The 21,923-nt window shown below is 58.5% G+C and overlaps 1 protein-coding gene across 1 annotated transcript; it reads left to right on the forward strand.

Moving 5' to 3' along the window:
• Window positions 1-67: 67 nt before the first annotated feature.
• On the forward strand, window positions 68-20,747 carry LOC123017893 (unconventional myosin-Ig-like). Its single transcript, XM_044419547.1, has 5 exons — window positions 68-514; window positions 1,659-1,763; window positions 3,189-3,302; window positions 4,562-4,716; window positions 19,491-20,747. The coding sequence occupies exons 1-5, from the start codon at window positions 68-70 to the stop codon at window positions 19,645-19,647; spliced, it is 978 nt and encodes a 325-aa protein (XP_044275482.1). The 3' UTR covers window positions 19,648-20,747.
• Window positions 20,748-21,923: the final 1,176 nt, after the last annotated feature.

Raw genomic sequence — 21,923 nt, forward strand, 5'->3', positions numbered from 1 at the left:
CGGCCGCCCCCCGCGGGGGTTCCCCGGGGGGGGGGCTGGGTAACGGCTCCCGACCTCTGGAAGTTAAATGGAGTGCACGAGGGCTCCCATCATTGCTCTGGCTGCTGGGGGTTGCAATCCGGCGCCCCTGGAAGGCACCAATAACGTGGAGAGCGCGAAGCCAGCTCAGGGCCCGCCCGGCCCCGCTACAACCCCCCCGCCCCCGCGTCTCTGGGCGGCTCCGCCGGGAAACTGCCCTTCCTTCCACTCCTCCCATCCTCGGCTCAGGCTTGGCTTCGAGCGAGGCGCCCGCCGGGCCCGCGCGCACACGCCCCAGTTCGCCCCCCGAGCAGCGGGCGCTTCCCGTGCCGGGGCCCCCAGGCGTGGACGCGGCCCGTGGGCGAAGGCGGGCCCTGGGAAGGGGCGCCTGCTCGCCTTCGCTCCCGGCTTGCCGCCCTTAAGCCGGACTTGGGGTCAGGGTGGCCGCGCTGCCGCGGGCGGGGACCGCGGGGCGCCTCCGGTCCCCCGGGAGAAGGTGCGGGGGCGGGGAGGAGGGCAGCCTGGGGGAGGCGCGGATGGGGCTGGCGCTCCGGATGCGCGGGCTCCGGGGAGATCGCTCCCCGCGTCCTCGCAGCCGGGAGCGCGCGTCTGCGTGGGCAGCGGCGCCGCGCACGCGTCGGTGCTCGCGCGCCCTGAAAGCGTTGTGCGCCCGCCCGCCCGCCCCCCGGGGAAGGAGGGCTGCTGTGGGGGCGCGCGAAGCCGGTGGGGCCGACCCTGCCCGGCAGCTGCGTCTTCCGCGGCCTGGGCCAGGGATTCCCCCCCCGCCCTGCCGGGGTGCGGCCTGGCCAGCACGGGGGGCTCCGCCACCGAGCTGCACGCCTCCTGCAGCAGGGTCGGAAGACAGCGCCACATGGGTGGTGTTGTGATCCCTGGGAACCTCGCAACCCCCCCCCCCCCGGCCTCCACACCAGGGCCCGGAGGCAAGAAGCCACGTGGGCCCGGGAGGAATTCCTGAAGGGGTCAGAGGCTGGCTGGGATGGGTCGGGGGTCCCAGAGAGAGGAGGCTGCAAATTGGGGGGGGGCAGTCCGCCTGCTCCTCCTCCTCAGAATGGTGCCACAGAGACTGAGTGGCCCTCTGACGCCCCATTTTGTTCGAAGACGTACATTGGCGCCTTTCAGAGTGGTTCCCCCATGTGTGGAATTGTTCTGTTTTTCACAAAGAGGGCCCCATGTTCAAACATGCACGTTCTTTCCCCCGCGTATCCACCCTGGCAGTTTGAAATGGTGTAGCCCAGGGTGTTTCCAGCATATTCTTTCTGGGTTGTACCACTTCTGCCTGGGTGGAGAGCAGACTTGTACCATTTCAGGCTGTGGGGGGGTACATTTTTTAATTATCCCTTTGTAGGTGAAAAATAAAAAATGTGTTTGGAAGTGGAATGTTAGCATGGTGGAGAGCAGAACATTCTCCCACAGAGTGATAGTTTTGTTGCTTTTACTTAAATGGTTCTTGTTGAAGCATTCGGAATAGGATGCCTTCCCATCTGTGGTCTGAAGTGGGACATTCCATGGCCTCATCCTGCAGCCTGCTATTTTGCACTAAGAAATGGGGAGCCCCGCTCTGGGTCCCCTCCTCTGTCCCACTGAGGCCGAGCTGCTCATGTTCGCTTCTGCTCCTCCAGGTGGATGAGAATCCGACCATGGCCGCCCAGTTTGCAAAGCATCTGGCCACCTTGAAGGAGAAAGTGAATTTCAGTTTGGTGCTGTTCTCCTGCCATATCCGCAAGGTGAGGATCTAGCCGCACAAACGCACTGCCCTCTCAGTCCTTCTTGCCTCGACACTAATAGTATCTGCGAAAGGGAGTCCTGGGAACTATACATCTCTGGCACGGGTGCCCTGGGAAATGAAACTCCAGAGGGGAGCCTTGGAAACTGCAAATTTCGCAGCAGGACCCCTGGGAACCACAAATCTCATCACATCCTCGTCTCCAGGATCCTTCTGAGAAAACTGGCACCCCTCTTATGTAGCATGATATGCACCATCAAAGGTTTCCTCGGAATGTTTATCTTTTCGAATTCCTGTTTTTAATCCCTAGTCCTTCTGTGCTAGAGAACGAACCATGATTTGATACGTGTAAATGTTTGTGCTGCAATGAAGCATCACAGATCCCTGCTCTTATCCCCAGAAATTCAAGAGCCTTCTTCCTGGTATCCCATTCCTTTGGGCTGCTTCCCAGCGTGCCTGAGAGGGTGCATTTCTCAAAGGGGTCCTTGCTCAAAGGGGTGCATGCCAGCACTTGACGAGCGCTTCAATTGTGTTCTGCCACGTGCTGAAAAATAATTCCTCAGTGCCCGGCCTGGGGATACAGATAACCAGTTTAATCGAATTGTTGCAGGTGTTCTATCGGTGCTGAAGTGGGTCATTTAAAAATATTCCATGCATGGTATCTTGCTCCCAGGAGGGTAAAACGGACCCTCGTCGGGTCGTACGATCCCTTCTCTCCTTTGATGAGTGTGAAGAGCTCCAGAGCACGGCTTGTTCCTCTCCTCCTCCATGAGGCACCCCACGGCCCCCAGGCCCATGTGGGGTCAGGGCCCTTGCGTGGCTTGGACTTCTTCTGCAAACGATCCCAGCAAAGGGGAGGCCCAGCTCCAAAAGGGGAAGGTTCCTTGGATGCTTGATCCATTATGGTGGCCACTGAAGAATCCAAAGGGGGCGCAGAACAAACTGGGAAGGAATTCTTCTGGACCTCAGTCCCACTTTCTGGGCTGAACTAGCACCCGAGTAGTGGTGAAACCCATGTGAGGAGAGAAGACTGGGCTAGCAAGAGACCAGTGAAAGCTGAAAGCTGCCACTGGCCACAGTTTTCTGCAGACACAGTTGGTTTGGCTGTACCCTTGTTGGAATTTGATATCGGCCTTCCCCTGGCTGAGCACTCATCAGATGTTTCCGACTGCAGCTCGCGTCATCCACAGCTATTGATGGTTGCATGCCAGTTGTCCAAGAGGTGGCTCAGCTGGGGAAATTTGTTTTATGGATCCTGCTTTGGAAGTTAGAGTGCAAAGCTAGTTTGGAAATAGGGAGGAGACGGAGTGTGGCCCACCATTTCCCATCTCTCCAGCTGAAACGGCCGGCCCCTCCTTCCTGGGGCTAAAGCCACCATATTGTTTCCTTTTATTCCCTCCTATGGACTTCCCATGATGCCTTGCAGGTGAACCGCTGTAACAAGAGCGCAGACCGAGCCATTCTCATCACAGACCAACACCTGTACAAGATGGATCCGAAGAAGCAGTACAAAGTGATGAGAGCCACCCCCCTGCGATTGGTAAGTGGGGCCTCCCAGGATTCTGGGGACCGCTCCCTGTGCTTGGTGCCGGCTGGCTGGCCGTTTCTCCTCCTGAGACATAGGGGGATGTTGTCTGAGCAGGGAGGTGAAGCCAGCTGCAGGCTGACGAGTCCGATAATGTGGCCTGTTCAACCCCTCTTGGAAGAGCGACCTGGACTGTTTAAGGGCTGAGTTTTGTAGCCTGAGACTTCCCTGGGGCCACAGAGATGGACGTTCTGTTGGAGTCTCTTTCTCTGAGGTGGAGGATGATGACAGAGCTGTGTTCTCTGGCAGGAAGAGCGCCAAATGAGGAACTAACGCAGTAACCTGTGCCTTGTCCTCAGAACATTGTGCTGCACACATCGTACTAGTAGTAGTACCATCAGCAGTAGTATTAATAGTTTACTTCTCTCCCACTCAATAGCTGAAGCTCTCTCAATGGTCTACAACAACATTCATGCCCCTCCTTTAAGGCTGCTCTCCCAGTTGTAGCTAATTCCATCCAGGTAATCTTGGCCATGCAAAACTACAAATGGCAGCACCTGAGACCATACCCCTGCAGCTGAATTGCCCATTTGAGGGGTTAGTCCCATAACTAAGGTCCATCCTTTGTCCCCGATCTCTCAGTCACAGTGACTGGGTTGCCCAAATGGCAGCTTTAAACATCAAAACACAGACACGCTCTTCATCAGTTTTATATGTATTGTTTATTTATTTATTAGAACATTTCTATGCCGCCCCTTGCCGAAGCCTCGGGGCGGCTTACAACACAATAAAATACAATAAAATACAAAAATAACAATATAAAATAAGTAAAAAATATAAAAGAAGTCGCCCTGGCCAGATAAATAAGCAAATATTGTTAACAATTAAAATGACATTTAAATAAAAAGGTCTTCACCTGGCGCCGAAAAACAAATAACGACGGCGCCAGGCGGACCTCTCTGGGGAGCACATTCCACAGATGGGGCGCCACCGCAGAGAAGGCCCTCCTCCGGGTACTCACCCTAATATCCTTCACGGAGCGTTCCCGGAGAAGGGCCTCTCCCACAGATCTCAAGGAGCGGGGGGGCATATACGGACGTAAGCGCTCGTTCAGGTAGCCAGGACCCAAGCCGTTTAGGGCTTTATAGGTCATAACCAACATCTTGAATTGGGCCCGGACTTCAATGGGAAGCCAGTGAAGCTGATGGAGGACTGGAGTTGTGGTTGCCCTGGAAGAATCATGAAACTAGTGCGATTTTCCGTGACCCTGCCAGGTGACGGGGGTGAGCGTGACCAGCGGAGAGGATCAGCTGGTGGTCTTCCACATGCAGAACAGCAGCAGCCTGGTGGCCTGTCTCCATAAGATGCACCCGACAAACGACAACCGGGTCGGAGAGCTGGTGGGCGTGCTGGTGGACCATTTCAGAAGGTGAGTCGTTCTTCAGTTAATTCTAAATCCGAGAAGCTAGCTAGGCACCATCTTCCTGGATCTTGACGTTCCTGCCAGAAGAGCCATGCTGGATGTTTTTTGGAAAGAAATCTGGGCACTTTGCAGTTTAATAAGTAAAGCGATTGCACTGGGAAAACAGGTTCTGGGACTGAGTCGCAGCTCAGGCAGGCCCTAACTCCATCTTTAAGGAGATGGAACACCTTTCTGTAAGCAGGGAAATTGTTGCTTTTTCACTAGGATTCCCCAATATCTTTGGGATGCATCTGTCCTTGGAGGCAGGGTCTTCCTCTTCTGCTTGTCCCAGGGGCTTACCTGATGGTGGATCGGGCCTGGCAGTCCCACGGTGACCTTTTTGGGGCATAACCCTCGCCTGTCTGGCCAGGAAAAAGCCGACCATTCTCCGGCCGGAAGCACTGCCTCATACCTATCACGTTTACCAGGGAGTAAACACCACCAATCTCATTTGGAAGCGCTTCCGCGTCGGTTTGCAGGGGATTGTCAGCACTCCGCCGAAATTGGGTCTTTTGCAAAAAGGCTTGCTCCGTTCTGGATTCTTGAGCTCCCTGTGTGTAAAGCGCCCCGGTCCTTGGGAAATTGCAGCAGATTTATTCCTGGATCTCTCACGGTCAAAATCCTGGCAAGCTTCCGGTTGTGAGAGCCGTGTGTGATTTGGCTTTTTGTTCCCGATGGTTTTGCAATGTTTGATTTATTTCTTAGTTTTATATCCCACCTTTTGTCTTTACAAAGAACTCAAAGCACTTACATAATTTTCTTCCTCCTGCTCTCAATCTTATCCCTGCAACAACAACCCTGCAAGGTAGGATGGACCGAGTGTCTGTGACTGGCCCAAAGGCGCCCAGTTAGCTCCACGGCTGAGTAAGGACTAGAACCCGGGTCACCTGAGTCCCAGTCCTAACCACTACACCACACTGCCTCTTGGCAGTATTGCTAATAAGGAATACTCCGGATAAACCGTCTTTAAGACACGCTTTGTGCTTTTCGTTCATTGATTTGCATTCGTTTGTTCCTTTGAATATATTTCAGCATTTATAAACTCTTCCACATCACATACTGGAAATGTTTGCATAAACAGCCCTTTGTTCTATCAAGGCTGTGACTTAAAGCAGAGGTGGGCAACCTTGGGCCATGTAAGGGCTATTTGCCCCCCTCCCCAGAATGCCCCCACAAACAGGCTGCCGTCCAGCTACCCCCATGAGTAACCGTGGCAGTGGGGTTAAAGTTTGCGGCCAATTTGCCTCTGATTTTTCAGCAGCAAGCCTCTATGAAGTGGTAGAGTAGCCCTAAAGAGCTGGCAAATTGGCCCCCCACACCCCACTTAAAGCCCCAAGGAAGATTCCCGGCTGCTCCGTGCTCAGCCCTTGAGATTCCAGCCTGTAATGGAAGGCCTTGGGGGTGAGGGGCTTCTTAATCCTCACTCCCCCACCCTTTTCTCACCAACTGTCCCTCCCAGCTGCAGAGAGGGGGCACATGCAGGAAGGCTCTATATCATGGTGGTAATTTTATTATTCCACATAGTTTTAACCCCCAAATGCCCTGTTGCCGTACTCCTTTAATGCACATGATTGCCGGCCGCACGAGCGAATGGCATTATAAAAACCCAGAGGGAAAGCCTGCCTGCAGTCAGCAGAGCCCCCTAAGAGAGCAGGGGGCAGGGTGTAATGACGGGAAGTGAAGGGGGCTCCCCCCGTGCCCCCCCACCACATTAATCCCCTCGTTGGGTATTGTGCATCGGAACGCAGGTTCAGGTTCGGTTCATCTCGCCCTCCAGCTGTCTCCGGTGCACCGCACAGCCCTGCGCTTGGGACAGATGGCCCCCCTCGTAGGGGGATTAGAGAGAGCCACTCTTGACCCCCTGCCCCCCCCCCAGACACTTGTGCGGATCCACCAGGAATGGGGAGGGGGAGGGCAGCGTCTGAGCTGGGATTAGAGCAGGGCGGAAGAACCGATGACCCAGAGACCAGCTCTTCCCCCACCAGCAGATCCCAGGCCAGGTCTGGGGGCAGCTCTCAGCCCCCCCAGCGATCGGACACGGCTGGAATCGGCATGCGGCGTGTGTCTGGCTTGGCGGTGCGCACGGCGCAACCAAGTCAGGCAGATCGGAAACGGAAAGGGATGCAAGAGGGTGCACGAAATGGCTCCTTTTCTAAATTATTATTTTAAAGAGCACGTGTGAGGGCGCAATAGAGATGTTTGGGTATATTCTGTCGACCTCGCCGGCCATGCAGACACGGAGAGACCCGCCTGTCCCAAGTGCCGTTTTCGGATGGCAGAGTATCCCGTTTATAATAGGAATAATGTTGTCACACAATCATACGTGTATCATTCTCCTACAAACTAAAATCCCCGTGCGTTCCAAAAGGGAGGACCTAAATCTGGCTTGTGCGGCCCCTTTTCCTGGGGCCTGTTCCCAGCCCAGCTGCTTGAATCCACTTCGCCCCCTCCGTCCCACGCCAGTGCCAGACCGGGCCCCAGGAGGCAAGGGCTCTTCGCCCCCTCCGGGGACCTGCCATGGCCTCATAGCAGAGTGAGGGGGGCATTGCCTGGACTGGGGGGGTTGCAAGGAGGAAGCGAAGGCCGTGGGTGGCGGCTGGTTACCTGCGCAACACAGTGAGTGCCCAGTTGCTAAGAAACGCACCTTGCCGCTATAGCAACACCGGAAGCTGCGCTGGGCCGAGTCAGACTTTGGTCCACGGAGCCCACTGTTGCCCACACGGACTTGGGGGCTGTTTCCTCGGGGCCCAGGAACCCAGGACCCTCGCGTGAGTCCAACACAACTGCTAGCCGCAGGGACTTTTTCGGTCTAAGCACGCTTGTGGGTGCCCTCTCAGAGCACGAACGATCGCAGCCAGCTCCCCAAAGTGCCTGGGGACCCACGTGGGCCGCTGTTGGGGTGATGCTGTGCACCCCATGATCCGCTGAGCATCCCAGCCCACCATCTGTACCAGCTGGTGCTTTCGGGGCTCTTCCTGGGCTGCCTCACATTGAGCGCTCTGCAGCAACCCAGCCGTGTCCCCCGGCCATGACACACCCGAGTTTATCTAGGGGGCAAGATGTGCTGGAAAGAGGCAGTCTGGGCTCTGCCCCATGGCAGCAGGTGACAGATGGGGTGCTTCTCCTAGAGCCCCCCGCCCCGTCCCCATCTGCCGGCAGGTCAGGCTTCTGCCATCTGCTGCTGGCCACGTGCCGGAGTCAGACCAGGTGTGGTAGGGAATGGCGTGACGGACAGGGCGCTTCCCCGTCTGTCTACCCAGAGCCAGGATGGGCCCATGGGGAAAGGCAGGGGGGAGTTGGTTCTCCAGCGGCTGGTGTGTGCTCAGAAATCAAACTCAGGCAGAACAAATACACAGGAGTGGTCAGAGTCTGCAGGCGAGTGGGAGCAGCAAGCGCCGGCATCGTGCACCCCTCGGCTGCTGGTGCAGAACTCGGGCCTCCCGGGGTGTCCTCAGGCGTCCGCTCTTTGCATGGCAGGCGCGTTCCCCTGACTCAGGAGCTGGGACCCACGGCGCTGCTCCGGGGCCCGGAAGCCCTGCTTCCTAGCCCAGGAGCTCTTCTCTGTCTTCCCGAGGGGAGAGGGGATCGCGATGGTCACTTGGCTCCAGAAAGGGAGGCTCTCTGCGCATGGTCTCACGCTGGAGGGCTGCAGCTCGATAGGGGAAGTGACAGAACTGAGCACCGTTCAGCCCTGGAAGGCAGCTCACAGCGCACACCCACAACGGGGCTTCTGTTCTGGCCTCTCTAATAAAGGCAGAGGTTGGCGCTCAGGGCGGGTAATTCATCCACCGGTACCTAGGAGCCCTCACGGAAGTAATTTGCCCTCCTTGGAACATATTTAGGAGGCGAGGTTCCTTCCAGACCAGCATGGCCTCCTCTGCACCATTCCCATGCTGGCTGGGGATGCTAGGGGTCGTGGTCCAAGGCACCTGGAGAGCACCAGGTTGCAGTAGGACCTTGTGGCAACACCCCCCAGTCGGCTGGAGATCTGCTTTCTCTCCCTCCAAAAACTTGTGGGGTGGCAGTGGAACCGTCTGCATTGGGCGGTGGTGAGCTGTCCCTCGTCGGAGGCGTTGAAGCAGGACTTTGATAGCGCTTCTGTGCGGGGTGCTGTATTGGCATCCTGCCTGCAGATCTCACTCAGCAGAGGGTGAACCAGAGGCCCTCCGCGTTCCCGGCCGTCTCTGAGATTCTGTGCCTGACTTGGGCAAGGTTGATGCCCCGGGTCCCAAAGAACCTTCGCTGGCCGAATGCTAACACGTCTGTCTGCTGCTTTTCATGCCAGTTTAACATTAATGCAGAACGACACCCTTTGGGGGAACTCGGCTACGTGAGCATTTAATGCCCATTTTAGAACTGCTCCGCCGCTGACTGATATGCTTCCTGGCATATGTCAAAGCGCAACTGCCTGTGAAGCCTCGGACGGGGCAGGTAACCTTTTGGGGTCGTAGGTATGCCCGGTCACTGGAGACACAGTCCCGGGCACTGCCACAACATGGCCGCCCTGGGAGGTACGGCAAGGGGCAAGGGACCTGTCCTGAAGACTAAGTACTGCGAGTCTGTGGTGGGCCCTGATCCGATGACCCTCCTCCTCAGCAATCCCAGCTGCCAGCCGCAAAGTTTCACAGCGGCGGCAGGCCTCGTTGGCTGCCGAGAAGGTTGGGTTGGCGCCCTTGGACGCCATGCTTGCCCAGCCACGGCCCAACCAGCTCGGACCCTGGTCTGCGGGCATCACTGCCTCCCCCTGCAGGCCCCCCCACCTGGCTCCGAAAGAGGGGCCCGTTTCTGTGTCCACCCCAGGTGGGCAGTCCATATGCTCCTTTTCTGCTGGCCAGCACTCGCTTTTTACTCCTCAGCTGCTCCTGAGGAAGGAGGTTGTACTTGCGTCAGCCTACATAACCCCCCCACACACAAAATGGGGCTTTCCAGATGTGCTGGACTGCAAATCCCATAGTCCCCCAGCTGGCTGGCTCCTCCATACTATTTCCTTGTTTCCGGACTGCACGGTGGTTCTTCCCAGGCGTTTTCAAATTCATTTGATGGCGCTTTGTTGCTGGAATGAAAACAAAGGAGGCTGTTTGGGAAGTCAGCCCGAGGGCCGCAGAGCTGCTGGGTGACGGATCGGCTCTGCTGCAGCCTTCCGTCTTGCTGCGTGAGGAATCTTCCATCCCTTCCGTGTGAGGGCCTTGGAGAGGGAAGAAGGAAAGCTTTCCTGCGTGGAGGGATCCGGAGCGATCAGAGGTGCTTTTGCAGAAGTGCTCTGGCGGCGAGGCGCTGCCTGACTCGCCCGCCGTCTTTGAGCAAGCGCCCTCCAAAAAGTCCGGTCGCTTCTGCCCGGCTCAGCTTGGTCAATCCCACGCTGGGGCTTCCTCTGAGGAGCCCATCGGCCTCGTCTGTGTCTGCCCTCGGCTTTCCCCAGGAGGATGGCTCCGCCAGGGAGTCCGGCCTTCTCACGATGTGCTTGTCAGCCTCAGTTTTGTGTCGTCGCTTCGAGGGGAAGCTCTGGCCCGACCTGAGCCAGGAACCCCGCGCTCGTCTTCCGGGATTTGCCAGGCTCTCCTCCAGCGCCACGGTTGGGGTGCAGGCATTCTCCTCGTGTTCGCAGAAGAGCACGGGAGCGTGCGGAGGAGCTGGCCGTGGTCCTGAACGTCGTGGCGCCGCTTTGGTGTCCCCGCTTCCATGGCCCGGTTTTCTGGCCGGGTGGCTCGAGTGGGTGGCCCTGCTGGAACGGAAAAGTGCGCTGTGGCCTCCTTGGTTGTGCGAGGAATGGCACCCATGCTGGAAGGGGCATGACAGAGGCATGCAAAATCACATCGAGCATCGACGGAGAGAGGCTTTTGCCCTCTCTGGTAAGGCTGGCGACCAAAGGGAGAGTCAGGAAGGGAAGCTTTTCATGCAGTGCAGTGTTAAATTATGGCGTTCCGTCCCCCAAGATGTAGTGATGGCCACCCATTTGGACAGCTTTGCAACGGGACTGGACACATTCATGGAGGAGGAGGCTACTGTGGTTACTAGTCCTCATGGTTCTCCGCTACGTCAGAGGCATGGATGCTGGGGAACAGGGGTGGAGGGCTTGCCTGAGGGCTTCCCTCTGTGGCATCTGCAGTGTCTTTCCCATTTTCTGCCCCAAGATCCAGTGAGGCAGCAAATCCTGGAGCCATTCACCTCTTGGGGTGCGGCTGTTTGCAGAAGGGCAGGCCTAGCTACTCCTCCAAGGTCAAAATGAAGCATTTGCAAGTAACAGTGAGCCCTTCTGTTGCTGTACAAACACACGGCGTAGGCTGATGCGGCATGCCAGAGTTTTCAAGGGTCTTCACGAAATGTTTCATGAGCTGCCGGGAGCGCCGGGGATGCGGGGAGAGGGATAGATCTCACCATTTGGAGTTTACTAGAAGACAGTGCTTCAGGAGCGTGTGTGCATTTTTAATTACAGTTGAAAAATAATACATAATTAACCAAAACTGCATCGAAGATTTGCTGGATGTGTTGCACTTTTCCTGTGAAACGTTTTGTGCCACTTCCGAGCGCCAGACGTGAGGAGACGTCGCTTTGGGGCCTGATGGCCTGTTAGCTGAGACTTAATCGACACTTCCTAACCGTTGACAGTGAAAACGTGTCTTTGAAAATGGAGGTGTTAGCACACAGAGAGAATAATTTTTATCTGTGTTGCACGAAGCTCGTACAGTGCAGTAGAACTCCTTAGCCAAGCATGGCTGCCTATTTTCCGAGTTCATATTTGAAAATCCTCATTTCTAGGTTCAAGAAGCCCAAATTCTGTGATTGGATTCATTTGTGTCGCTAGCATACGTTCATGCTTCGATTTGCTTATCTGTTATGCTGACGTTGTTCAAATCTTTTCGAATCCTACTGGGTTTCTTCTCCGTCAACCGTAAAACAGAAACTTCGAAACAGAGGCAGAAGGGGTCTCCTGGGCCATCTAGTCTGACCCCCAGACAAATCTCATCAGCTGCCTTGGCTTCCTTGCAAGCAAAAAAGCTGGGCTGTGAAAGGTAGGACAGAACAGCCCCCTGTCCCTGTGCGGGGAGAACGTGGCTGGGCTGAACTGAGTCCGAGCTCTCGGGTGGCAGAAACGAAAGGAAGGCAGGGCGAGGGTGAGCCGCACGCAGGGGTGAGCGGAGGGGGGCAGCTGTGCCCTGGGGCTTCGGAGCAGGGCTGTTGGCGGATGAGAAAGATCCCCCCCCCCCACAAGGTAGCAGGGCAGGCTTTCCATGTTTGGGGGCAACAGGCCAAAGCCCAACCGGTTCAGCCCAGAGGTCGGAATTACGTAACCCATGCGGAGAACCTGGTCGCTCTTGCTGGGTGAGGAACCGTTTGCTAGCATGGCTGGGTCCAGACAACACGATAAACAGCTTCTTCCCCGTTCTTGCTTGGGAGCCCCAAGGGAGCCCCAGAAAGTAGGTGGGGGGGGCAGATGCATCCCCATAGGGACTGAATCTGGCCCTCCAGAGCCCAGACGGATTCCACCCCGGGTGGCTGCTGGGGAACGAGGCAGGTCCCTCTGCTCGCGAAGCATTCCCCCCCCCCCCAGCTTGGGGCTTTTCGGCAGAGCCCCCCAACTCTGCACTGCGGCATCTACTAAAGCCATCGCAGGAGGGAAGCGGGTTTGCCCCACTTTGCTGAAGCCGGAGAGCCGGAGACGGTTGCTAGGAGACCGCCAGAAAGCTCATTAACAGGTTGAGGTATTACACAGAGAGCCAGGGAGGGAGGGAGGTGAAGAGAGGGAGGGGAGGCTGAAGGGGGGAGGGCGGGGAGCACCATGGGGCCCGGCCAGGTGGGCCTTCCGGTGCCCTTCTGTCACGGCTGCTCTGGCGTGTGTCTCCAGGCAGGGCCGGCGCTGGGCAAGACGGCTGCCGGATGTCGGAAGAGCTGTGCTGGATCGGACCAGGGGCTGTCCAGCCGGGCCCCCGCCTCACAAGGTGGGCCATGGGGAAGGCAGGGGTGCTCGGCCCCACCACCTCTGGTTCCAGCTCCTGGTGGGCACGGGCACACTGCCTCTGGCCCTGTAAGCAGCATATGATCATGAGGACTAGCAGCCCTTGGCCACCTTCCCCGCAAATTTCCCCAAGCCCTTTTTACAGCCACCCACAGTAGGGGCCGCGGCAGAGAATGCCATCATTTAAAACCGCAGTTCTGTCCTGAACTGCCCCCCCCCCATTCCTTTTGGGATGAAATGACGGGTTTTCTTTGATAAAGAAGAGAGATGCATCCTTGAAGTGGATCAGGAAGCGCAAAGTTGGGGGATGATGGTCTTTGTTGTCCCTGTCTGGGCTCCTGTGCCGGCTTTGCTTTTTAATGCCTTTAGTGGTTGCTGTCGTCACAAAACGGCACGCGAGCTTTTGGGGACCGCGCGAGCTTTCGTCAGACAGGATGGTAAGCAAGGCAAGGGGGCAGGTGGCGAAGGGGCTGATGTGGGGCATGGCATCTCTGTCTGTTAGGGACTTGAGATGGGGGCTGCGGGCATTCAGGCGAGGCTCTGCCAGATGCTGGGAGGGTTTCAGATGAGGGTTGGATGCTGCGGAGATGCTCAGAAGAGGGCAGCAGGGGACAAGGGCCAGTTCTCCCATTTTTGAAAACATCAAACCAGGCACTGAGCTGTGGGAGCCCCTTCCGACCCGACTCTGCTGCCTTTTGCGTCGTGGTATTTCTGCCACTCTGTGACTCTGATGTGCCCACAACTGGAGTCTTGTGTCCAGTTCCGGGCCCCTCATTACAAGGGGGATACAGCCGAGTTGGCATGGGTGCAGCGAAGGGCCACGAGGACGGTGGCCGGTTTGCAGGGGAAGCTGCATGAGGAGAGACTGAGGGAGCCGGGACTCTTCAGCCTGGAGGAGACTCAGAGGGGACCTGTTAGCGACACACAGGTATGTGAGCAGGTGCCACGCAGAGGTGGGTCAGGACCCTTTTCCCCCTGCAGTGGAGGGCAGGGCACGTTCCAGTGGAGCAAAGCTCAGGGAACCAAGGTCCAATTGGAATGCCAGGAAGCACTTCCTGACGGTTAGGTCCCTTAGCATATGGAATGGGCTTCCCCGGGAGGTGGTTGAGGCCCCATCGGTGCGGGTGTGTAAGGACAGGTTGGACATGCACATGGGGGGCATGGCGTGAGCAGAGCCGGCTGGAGCCGGGGGTCAGACTAGATGGCCCGGGAGGCCCCTTCTGCCTCGCTCTGCTTCTGTGTTTCTGTGTAGCCCAGCCTCTTGGTTCGCTAGCCATGCGCAGCCCCTCTTGCCTGGCTTGCCTAGCCTGATGCAGCCGCGCGGCTTCTCGCATCTCGTGCCGTCTGGTCTCTGCGGCAGCTGCAGAGGCCGGTCGCTTTTGGCTCGGTTCTAAAAATAGTGCCGTGTTCAGCAGCGTGGATGCCCGCAACGGACCCTCCATCTTCCCTGGCACTCTGCTGGGGGCCGTTCTGTCCGGTGCGGCAGATGTTCGTTTGTTACCTCTTGTACTGCCCAGTGGGCAGAGCTCTTGGAGCGGCTGATGGGCCTTGCGGTTGCCTCCATCTGCTGTGCTGCTTTAGGGCAGAAGCGGGTTGCCGTGGCCAGGCGGGCCCGAAGCAACACCCACCCCAAAGCGGCCCACGGATTTTGCAGGTGGGGAAGGCCAGGCCTGCAAGTTGGCATAAAAAAATCCTCTCTGGTTGGAAGCCCTGAATGGCTGTGAAAGCCAGCGAGGAGGAAAAGGCACTCTGCGCATGCGCCAAGATGCTGTTACTCTTCCGGGGGTCCTTTGGGGCACAGAAAGCAGGCCCTGGGTGTAAGCTGCAGCTTGGACTCGGCTGTGGCCGTGGACAGCTCAGCCTCTCGCGCCTGAAGCGTGCCCTCCTTCCCTCCCTCGCTTGACCAAAGGAGCATTCCCTGGGTGGCTGGGAATGATGGGCACTGTAGTCGGGCGCTTCTGGAGGGCACCACTTGGGAATGGCTAGGCTTAAGGGCCCCCTCCTTTGGGTCCTGCCCGTGGGTCTCCTTGGGGCAAGCTGGCCCAGGCACCCGCCTTCTGCCCCTGACATCGTGCGCCAACCCCAGCGGTGGGGGGGCAGGCATGTTTCCTCCCCTCTCATAACGCTTGAACCGGAAGGGCCCTCCTGCCCGGCTGAGCTGATGGAGGAGATTTGGGAGGGACCAGCGGAAGGGCGTCTTCCAGTTCAGGCTCAAACCATGGAACTCACTTCTGCGCGGCTGCCAACGTGAACGGCTTGCACGCAGGGTGGACACCTTCAGGGCTGTCTGTGGTGCTAGTCCTCATGGTGCTACCTGCAGGAGCAGAGGCTGTAGCCTGGGCGGACTGGTTGCTGGGGGACACGGCTAGGCGCGTGCTCTGTCCTGGCTTTGCTCTGGGTTGCTGCGTGCATGGCGTGCCGGACTGCGAGGCCCCTCGCCTCCTCCGGCTTCAGGGTCCTGCTGTGTTCTTCGGGGATGCCCAGGCGTCCCGTGCCGGATCGTCCTCCTCGGTCCCCCTCCCCTGTCAGCGATCCCCCCCACCCCGGCGGGCCGAGGGCTTGCCGAAGACAGATGTTGACCGTGGGATCAATTACCCCGCCTGCAAAGACACACCACCAGCCAGGGGTTAGAGGTTGCCTCCCAGATGGCGGCGAGCTGGCCAGGCGCACAAAGGGGAAGCTCTTAAAGGGACTCGCCCTTGCCCTCGAGGCGGGTCAGGGAATCAAAGTGCTGATCCCAAGCCGGAATTCAATTCCCGAGTGACCGGAGGCACCCCCCAGGGACAGGACGGGCCCTGCCTCACGTGGGCTGGCATCCTGGGAGCACAGGAAGGCAAAGAGCGGGGCTGAGCGGGGGGGGGGCAGCTCCCCCCCGCCCCCCCCCCGCAGTGTGAACTTTTCTTCTTTGTCTTCTGCTAGAAGCTCAGGGCATATTCCCAGTGCACAGGGGTGGGGAATACTATTTTTCCGCATTTTTCCACCTTCAGCATCTTCTGAAGAGCCCGAGGGAGAAACCGGGCCTTGGGATGCACTTTCCCCCTCAAGACAAGCGGGGCGGGCGGCCCTGCAGTAATTTTTCGCAGGTTCTTGGAAACCCTTGCAAGAGGGGAAGGGGGCTGCCTGAGATCCCAAATGCCCCCACTTTCCCCCCAAAAGTTCTGAAAGATTTAAAGAGTACCCCCCCACCCCCCCGATCCGGTCCTCTCAACTCTGCTCATGTGCCTGTTTTCTCTGCCCCTGCGTGTTGCCCCCCCCAGGGACTTAGCTTGCACCTTGGAAACGTGGCCTCCTGCCCAGATGCCCTCTCTTCGCTGCTTTGGATCTCTTTTCCCCAGCTTGCCTTTCTCTGAAATCCAGCATGGCCTGCCTTGGACTGCGTCTCGGCCCCCCAGGACCCGTCTCGGGGGCAGCCTGGTCGGGGCACCCACCGAGGGCCCACCCCCAAGCAGGGCACTACCGGCTGGCTCCCTGGGTAGCCATGACGGGACGGAGCCCAGCCGCTGGGGACTGGCGGCGGGAAGGGGCAGGTGGTGAGGTCCACCGGCAACCCGGCAGCGGCCCTGCTTCCTCCCGGCCAGGCTCCCGGCCCCCTCTGGCCCCCGGGCACGGCAGGGCCCCCGCTTCCTCCTGGCTGGCTTCCTTCACCTCTCACGGCTCAGAGCCACCGGCCCGGTTGTGTGAACCTGCCCCACAGGCCATCTGCCCCGGACAGTGTTTTCATGCTCCGGCCCAGTGCAGCCATATCCGGACAGCAGAAACCCAGTTGCGGAGGACCCGGTTGCCATGGTGACGGTGGCCCGGGAGGGAGGGGTGGGCTTGGGGTAAGTTTAGGCGGGGGCTAAGTGCTCTGCTCCATCTCCACGGAGGAAGGCAGGTTCGCCATCGCTGTATGTTCCGGGAAAGAGGCCGCTTCTTGGAGGTTCTAGCGTCGGGCAGGGTAGTGTTTCCCAAACTGGAAAAGGCTACCCAGGCTGGCTGGGAATGATGGGAGCTGGAGTCCAACACATCTGGAGCACAGCAGGCTGGGCAGGGCTGTGGAGCACATGATCTCCCGCAGGTTGGTTAGACGTGGGGGCTCCTGCAGCCACCCAAAGGGGCAAGTTTTAGCCACGAGGGGTGTGCCAAGGCTGTTCTGGATTCAGCCCACACCATAATGTGTATACATAGTTGTGTATGGATTGCTGCCAAACTGGGATGTCGTTCTTGCAAAAGGGGTCGTCCTATTTCCGAACTCCTCAGGGCTACCAAATCACAGCTGGTTAACCACAACGAACTCATGAAGCAAAACCACAACAGGTTGTTGGGATGTGAACCGTGGGTTGTTCTCCAGGTTGCGTTCTCTCAGTTGGGTTCAGACAGCGCCACAACCCGCATTTCCACACGGTTCAGCAACAAGCCACACTCAACCCATCCTCAGTCATCAAGTGGGAGTTGGTGAGTTGTCTGAACCCAAGAGTCCGGGTCTGGGCACCCTCCGGGTTGGCCTTTCTGCCGGCAAAAGGCTCCACTCAGGAGGGGTGCCTGGCCAGCGCCGTTCATGTCCCCCGAGAGAAGGGAGGGGTGTCTACTCGATGAAGTTCCCGGCAGCTGGATGGGGGAAAGCGGCGTTTACAGGCGAGCAGCTTCAGGCACCCCCGAGCCAAAGCAGCTGCTCCCCGAATGGAGGGCAGGAGGCGCCGGCAGGAGGCACAGGAGGCCAGCAGAAGATGGCGACATCCGTAACGTTTGGGGGTCAAGGCAGGAGGGCTGTGCGGTGAACGCCCGGAGTGGACGCAGCCTCACGGGAGACCCGCTGGCTCCTCGGGAAGCCGGACGGTCCTTTGCCGCGTTCGTCCGTTGTCCGCCTCCCCTGCAAAAACCTGAGGCAGTGTGCCTCCTCCTCCCCGCTACTTTTTCCTCACAACAACCCTGTAGGTTAGGCTGAGAGTCAAGGATTGGCCCAAAGTTTCAGGGCCAGTCAAGGGGGGGTCAAAAAAGCAGGTTCCCTGAATCCCCTCGCAAGACCCTCCCTCACACCACGCCGGCCCTCTTCGCTACCTGCCCTGAGCCCCAGGTGGCGTGAAGGTGCTGCTCTTCCCCAGTTTCCTCCTGGGTGCTCCCAGCCAGTGGCGGTCACAGGTACACCTGCCCCAGGTGGCCTACAAGGGCTGGAGCCTGAATCCTTCACGGGGCTTCCCGAATCCCCATCACCTGCCCCACCCCGGGCAGGGCCACGTGCTCTCTGTCGCACCCGAGCCTGCTGGACTACCTGGCTTTTGGCCCTCTTGTGTGGCACCTCCAGCTGCCCACCCCCCATCTTTGCACCTGCGTTTCTCCCCCCATATCCCTGTCTGTGCATCCCCACCCACAAAGAGGGGTCCTTGGGAGCCCGGCTTCTTTCCGGACTGGATCTTTTCCGTACACCCGAACCTGTCCCTTCCAAGCTGCGTGGGACTACAACCCATCATCCCCCACCAGCATGTCTGACGCTAACCGTGAATGATGGGACTATGGCACCTTTAGGGGTGCGTTCTTCCGTGGCTTTTTGGGGGGTCGTGCTGGTGACTTTGAGGGGGGAAAGGGGGTGCTTATGCCATGGGCTGCTTTTTCCTGCCTTATTTTTTTAATCGGTGATATTTCCGTTCGTTGCTCATTGGCGTCGTTGGCTCTTCGCCCAGGAGCAGCGGCCTGCGTCTCTCCATGCACCCCTGCGGTGTCCTTTCGTGGGCTCCAGTGGCAGCCCACGAGCAAACCGCCCACGGTGGTTTTCTGCCGAGATCGAGTTGCGATTCACGATGGGGGCTTCCAAAGGAGAACGCAGCTCGATTTCGAGATGCTTTGGGTTCCCCAAAGAAAAGCAGAAGGTGGCATTTTAAAGATTTAGTGAGTCGCTTTGCCAGGAGTGAACCTTAAGGTGGAGAAGAGAAGAGAGGCTGGCTGCCCGGAAGTGGTGTGTGGCTGCAACCTCGGCGAAGAGGAACGCCCGAGCCGAGCGGTTCTCCTGGAAGGCCCAGGAGGAGCAGGCAGGGAACCTGATTAGCGGCTGTGCGGCGCTGCCTGGCCCATTGCTTGGGTTCTAACTGGGACTGGGCCAGTTAGCACCCCACGGTGTGGAGGTGGGAAGCTTGCCTCCCCCCATCGGTCTCTCTGCAGCACTGAGGATTTCGCAGCTCAGAGAGCGCTGCGGCTGGGGGACTGCACTGCTCCAAAAACAGCCCCCCAGCTCCAGCCCCGCGGCTGACACTCCTGCAAAGAAGGCAGTGCAGCTGATGAGTGGCCCCAGGCCAAACGCCCCTTTTAATCACGCGTTCACCGTCACCAGAGCGTGTGCTTCCGTGTATCGGCAGCGCACACGTCTCCCTCCATGGAAGGGCCCTGCGGTGTGTGATCTGCCGTTCAGGGCCACTGAATGCCCATGGCAGCATCCTGAATATTCCCTTCTCGCTTGGAAGTAAGATTCTAGTCCTCATGGGCTTTGGCTCCCCTTCCTCCACCTCTGCCACCACATTTTCTGTTCTTTCAACAGACCATTTTAGAATCTTTTAACCGTTTATCATACTCATAAGTGTGAACAAATATTTCTGTATGTTTCCTTCCCATAATTCCCTGTTCCTGCCATACTGTTGCTAGAAAAAGGCCTGCAGTTCCCAACTTCACAAAGATTGTGGAGACGCCAACCATTAATTTGGTGAGATGCCCAGGGCACGAAATAAAGGATCCCAGGCACTTCTTCACAGCTGTCCTGGGTGTGCTTCCAGGGGCCACCCGGCGCGCTTCCAACCCCCCCTCCTCTTTTCTGTGTCTGCAGGACGGAGATGCCCCTGCGGGTCCAGGTGTCCGACTGCATCCAGCTCAGCCTCAACGGACGCAAGCGGCTGGTCAGCGTGGAGGTGCACGGCCAGCAGGCTGTGCCCGACTTTGCCAGGAGCCGCGACGGCTTCGTGCTCTGGTGGCCCCGGCGATGAGGCCGGAGGGTCGTGCGCCGAGACCTCTGGGACATCCAGCAGCAGAGACAGGAGGACCACGAGGCTGCACCGCTCTCGCGCCCGGCCCTTGCCTCCCGCCGCACGCCGCTTTGCTCGCCTTCTCCCACCGTGGGGAGGCTGCGGGGGGGGAGCAGCACACACGCCAGGCTGCCCTGCGTCCTTCCACCCTGCAGGTACCCGGGGCGGGGGGCAGCGACGGTCGGCCACGGGTCTCGGGGGCCCTGGGGGAGCGCTGGAGCCGCTGGCAGGGCAGTGCTGGGGCCGATCTTGGCAGCCTGGCTGCGGGGGCAGCGGCTGGTGGCGAACCACGTGCCCCGTTCCCATCCCGCCCACAGGCCCATCGCCCCCGCAGCCAAGCCGTGGCTCCCACGAGGGCCTCGCTGCCCACCCCTGCTCCTGACGCACCCCCTCGCCTCTCTGCGGGAGGGCAAGGGCCAGGGGAAGGATGCTCTCAGGGAGGCCACACCCACGTGCCCCAGGCACCCCGGAGCCGCAGTTCCCGACGGAGCAGGATGGCCCTGCTCTTCCCCCAAAAAGGGTCGGGGTGGGAATGTTTGGGGCAACTGCTTAGCGAGGGATCGGCCGTGGGGCCTGGTGGCAGCAGCCGGTGTGGGAATCGGAGGAGGAGAAGCCCGGATCCTGCCTGTGAGGCAACAGGCAGGGAAGGCCCAAGGGGGCTGAAAGAGAGGGAGGCTGCGCAGGGCAAGGGGGCCCGGTCCCACCGGAGGGGGAAGCTCCCCCACACCTGCTTCGGAAGGTCCATTTCCCCTAGAGGCTGGTATCTTCAGAACCGCCTCGAAAGCAGCTTTTTGGTGCTCCCTGTGACCATGAAATACCTTTCCCAGCAAGGCTCAGCACCAACGTTTGCATCTTTTCAGCACTTCCTTCTGCTCCCAGACGGCATATGGTGGGTTTCGGCATCCGTTCTTTTTTTTTTCTGGTCCGTACTGATCTTTGCTTGCTTTTACAATGTTTTATTTTACATTCTGCATTGTTGGGTTCTAAGTCCTCTTTTCCAAAGAGAACGGATCGAAGAGATTCAGTCGATCCAATCAGTTAATAAAAAGGGTTTATTTTCAGAAGTGTGGCTTGAGTCGGCGTCACGGGGGTGCCAGAGATGCACCCGGCTCCAGCGCTCAGGTTCTGCCAGCTGCCACCCCCAGGATCCTGCCGACGGGCTTTCTGTGGGCACATATCTGGGAATCATGCTCCCAGCACCGATGCGTCATTGCCCGCAGTGCAAGCGTTTGCGCACGGCTCCGCCTGAAGGGGCCATGCAGACCCATTCGCTTCACCACTGGCCTGTCCTGGGCGGGGAGGAAATGCTTTGGGGATATGGAGCAACTCGGCCGCCTCAGTTTTTGCCGTCTCCCGGTGGCCTGGCCATGGAGGTGGCCGCGATGCAGATCCGCGTGTGGAAATGAACCGTCACAGCGCTTCGGGTCTGCAGATGGTGCCTCCGCCAGTCGCCCGTCTCTGGCCCATGGGTCGTCATTCTACCAAGTCCCTGGCACGCTTCATAGAAACAAACAGAGCGAGTCAGAAGGGGTCTCCCGGGCCATCTAGTCTGACCCCCGGCTCCAGTCGGCTCTGCTCACGACATGCCCACCATGTGGACGTCCAGCCTATCCTTGAACACCCGCACTGATGGGGCCCCAACCACCTCCCGGGGAAGCCCATTCCATACCCTCGGGGTCCTGACTGTAAGGAAGTGCTTCCTGGCATCCAAACTGAACCTTGGTTCCTTCAGCTTGGAGGATTTTACAATCCTGGTTAGATCATGGTTCCCATCAGCGGCTAAGGAACCATTTGCCTTCTGTGGAATGTCCAACACTCCCAGAACTGTGAGAAAAAACTGATTTTCCAGCACTTGCTTCAGCTCATAGAAACATAGAAACAGAGCGAGTCAGAAGGGGTCTCCCGGGCCATCTAGTCTGACCCCAGCTCCAGCCGGCTCCGCTCACGACATGCCCACCATGTGGACGTCCAGCCTATCCTCGAACACCCTCCCCGGTAGGGGCTTCGTCTAAGGCTGCGGTCCTCTTCATACATACCTGAGGGTAACGTGTTCATCTCAGCCGGATGCACTTCTGAGTAGACAAGCAGAGAATTGCCCTGTCAAGTCATCTGTCCCTCCCCGTGTCTCACTCTCTCTCTGTCCGTCCTGTGACTGCATGGCGTTAGCTGCACCAACGTCAAGGTTCCGGTCCTCACTTCCAAAGCCTTTCCATTCCTTTCCTTTTAGGACCTTTCCA

This window comes from Varanus komodoensis, unplaced genomic scaffold (assembly GCF_004798865.1).
Source record: "Varanus komodoensis strain SLA01 unplaced genomic scaffold, ASM479886v1 scaffold104, whole genome shotgun sequence".
NCBI lineage: Eukaryota > Metazoa > Chordata > Lepidosauria > Squamata > Varanidae > Varanus > Varanus komodoensis.

Bases quoted from the DNA above. Each gene is read 5' to 3' on its own strand.
- LOC123017893 (XM_044419547.1), top strand. From the start codon at position 68: ATGGAGTGCACGAGGGCTCCCATCATTGCTCTGGCTGCTGGGGGTTGC. The intron at 1,764-3,188 runs GTGAGGATCTAG...GATGCCTTGCAG, and splicing joins TCTCCTGCCATATCCGCAAG to GTGAACCGCTGTAACAAGAG. The intron at 3,303-4,561 runs GTAAGTGGGGCC...TGACCCTGCCAG, and splicing joins GAGCCACCCCCCTGCGATTG to GTGACGGGGGTGAGCGTGAC.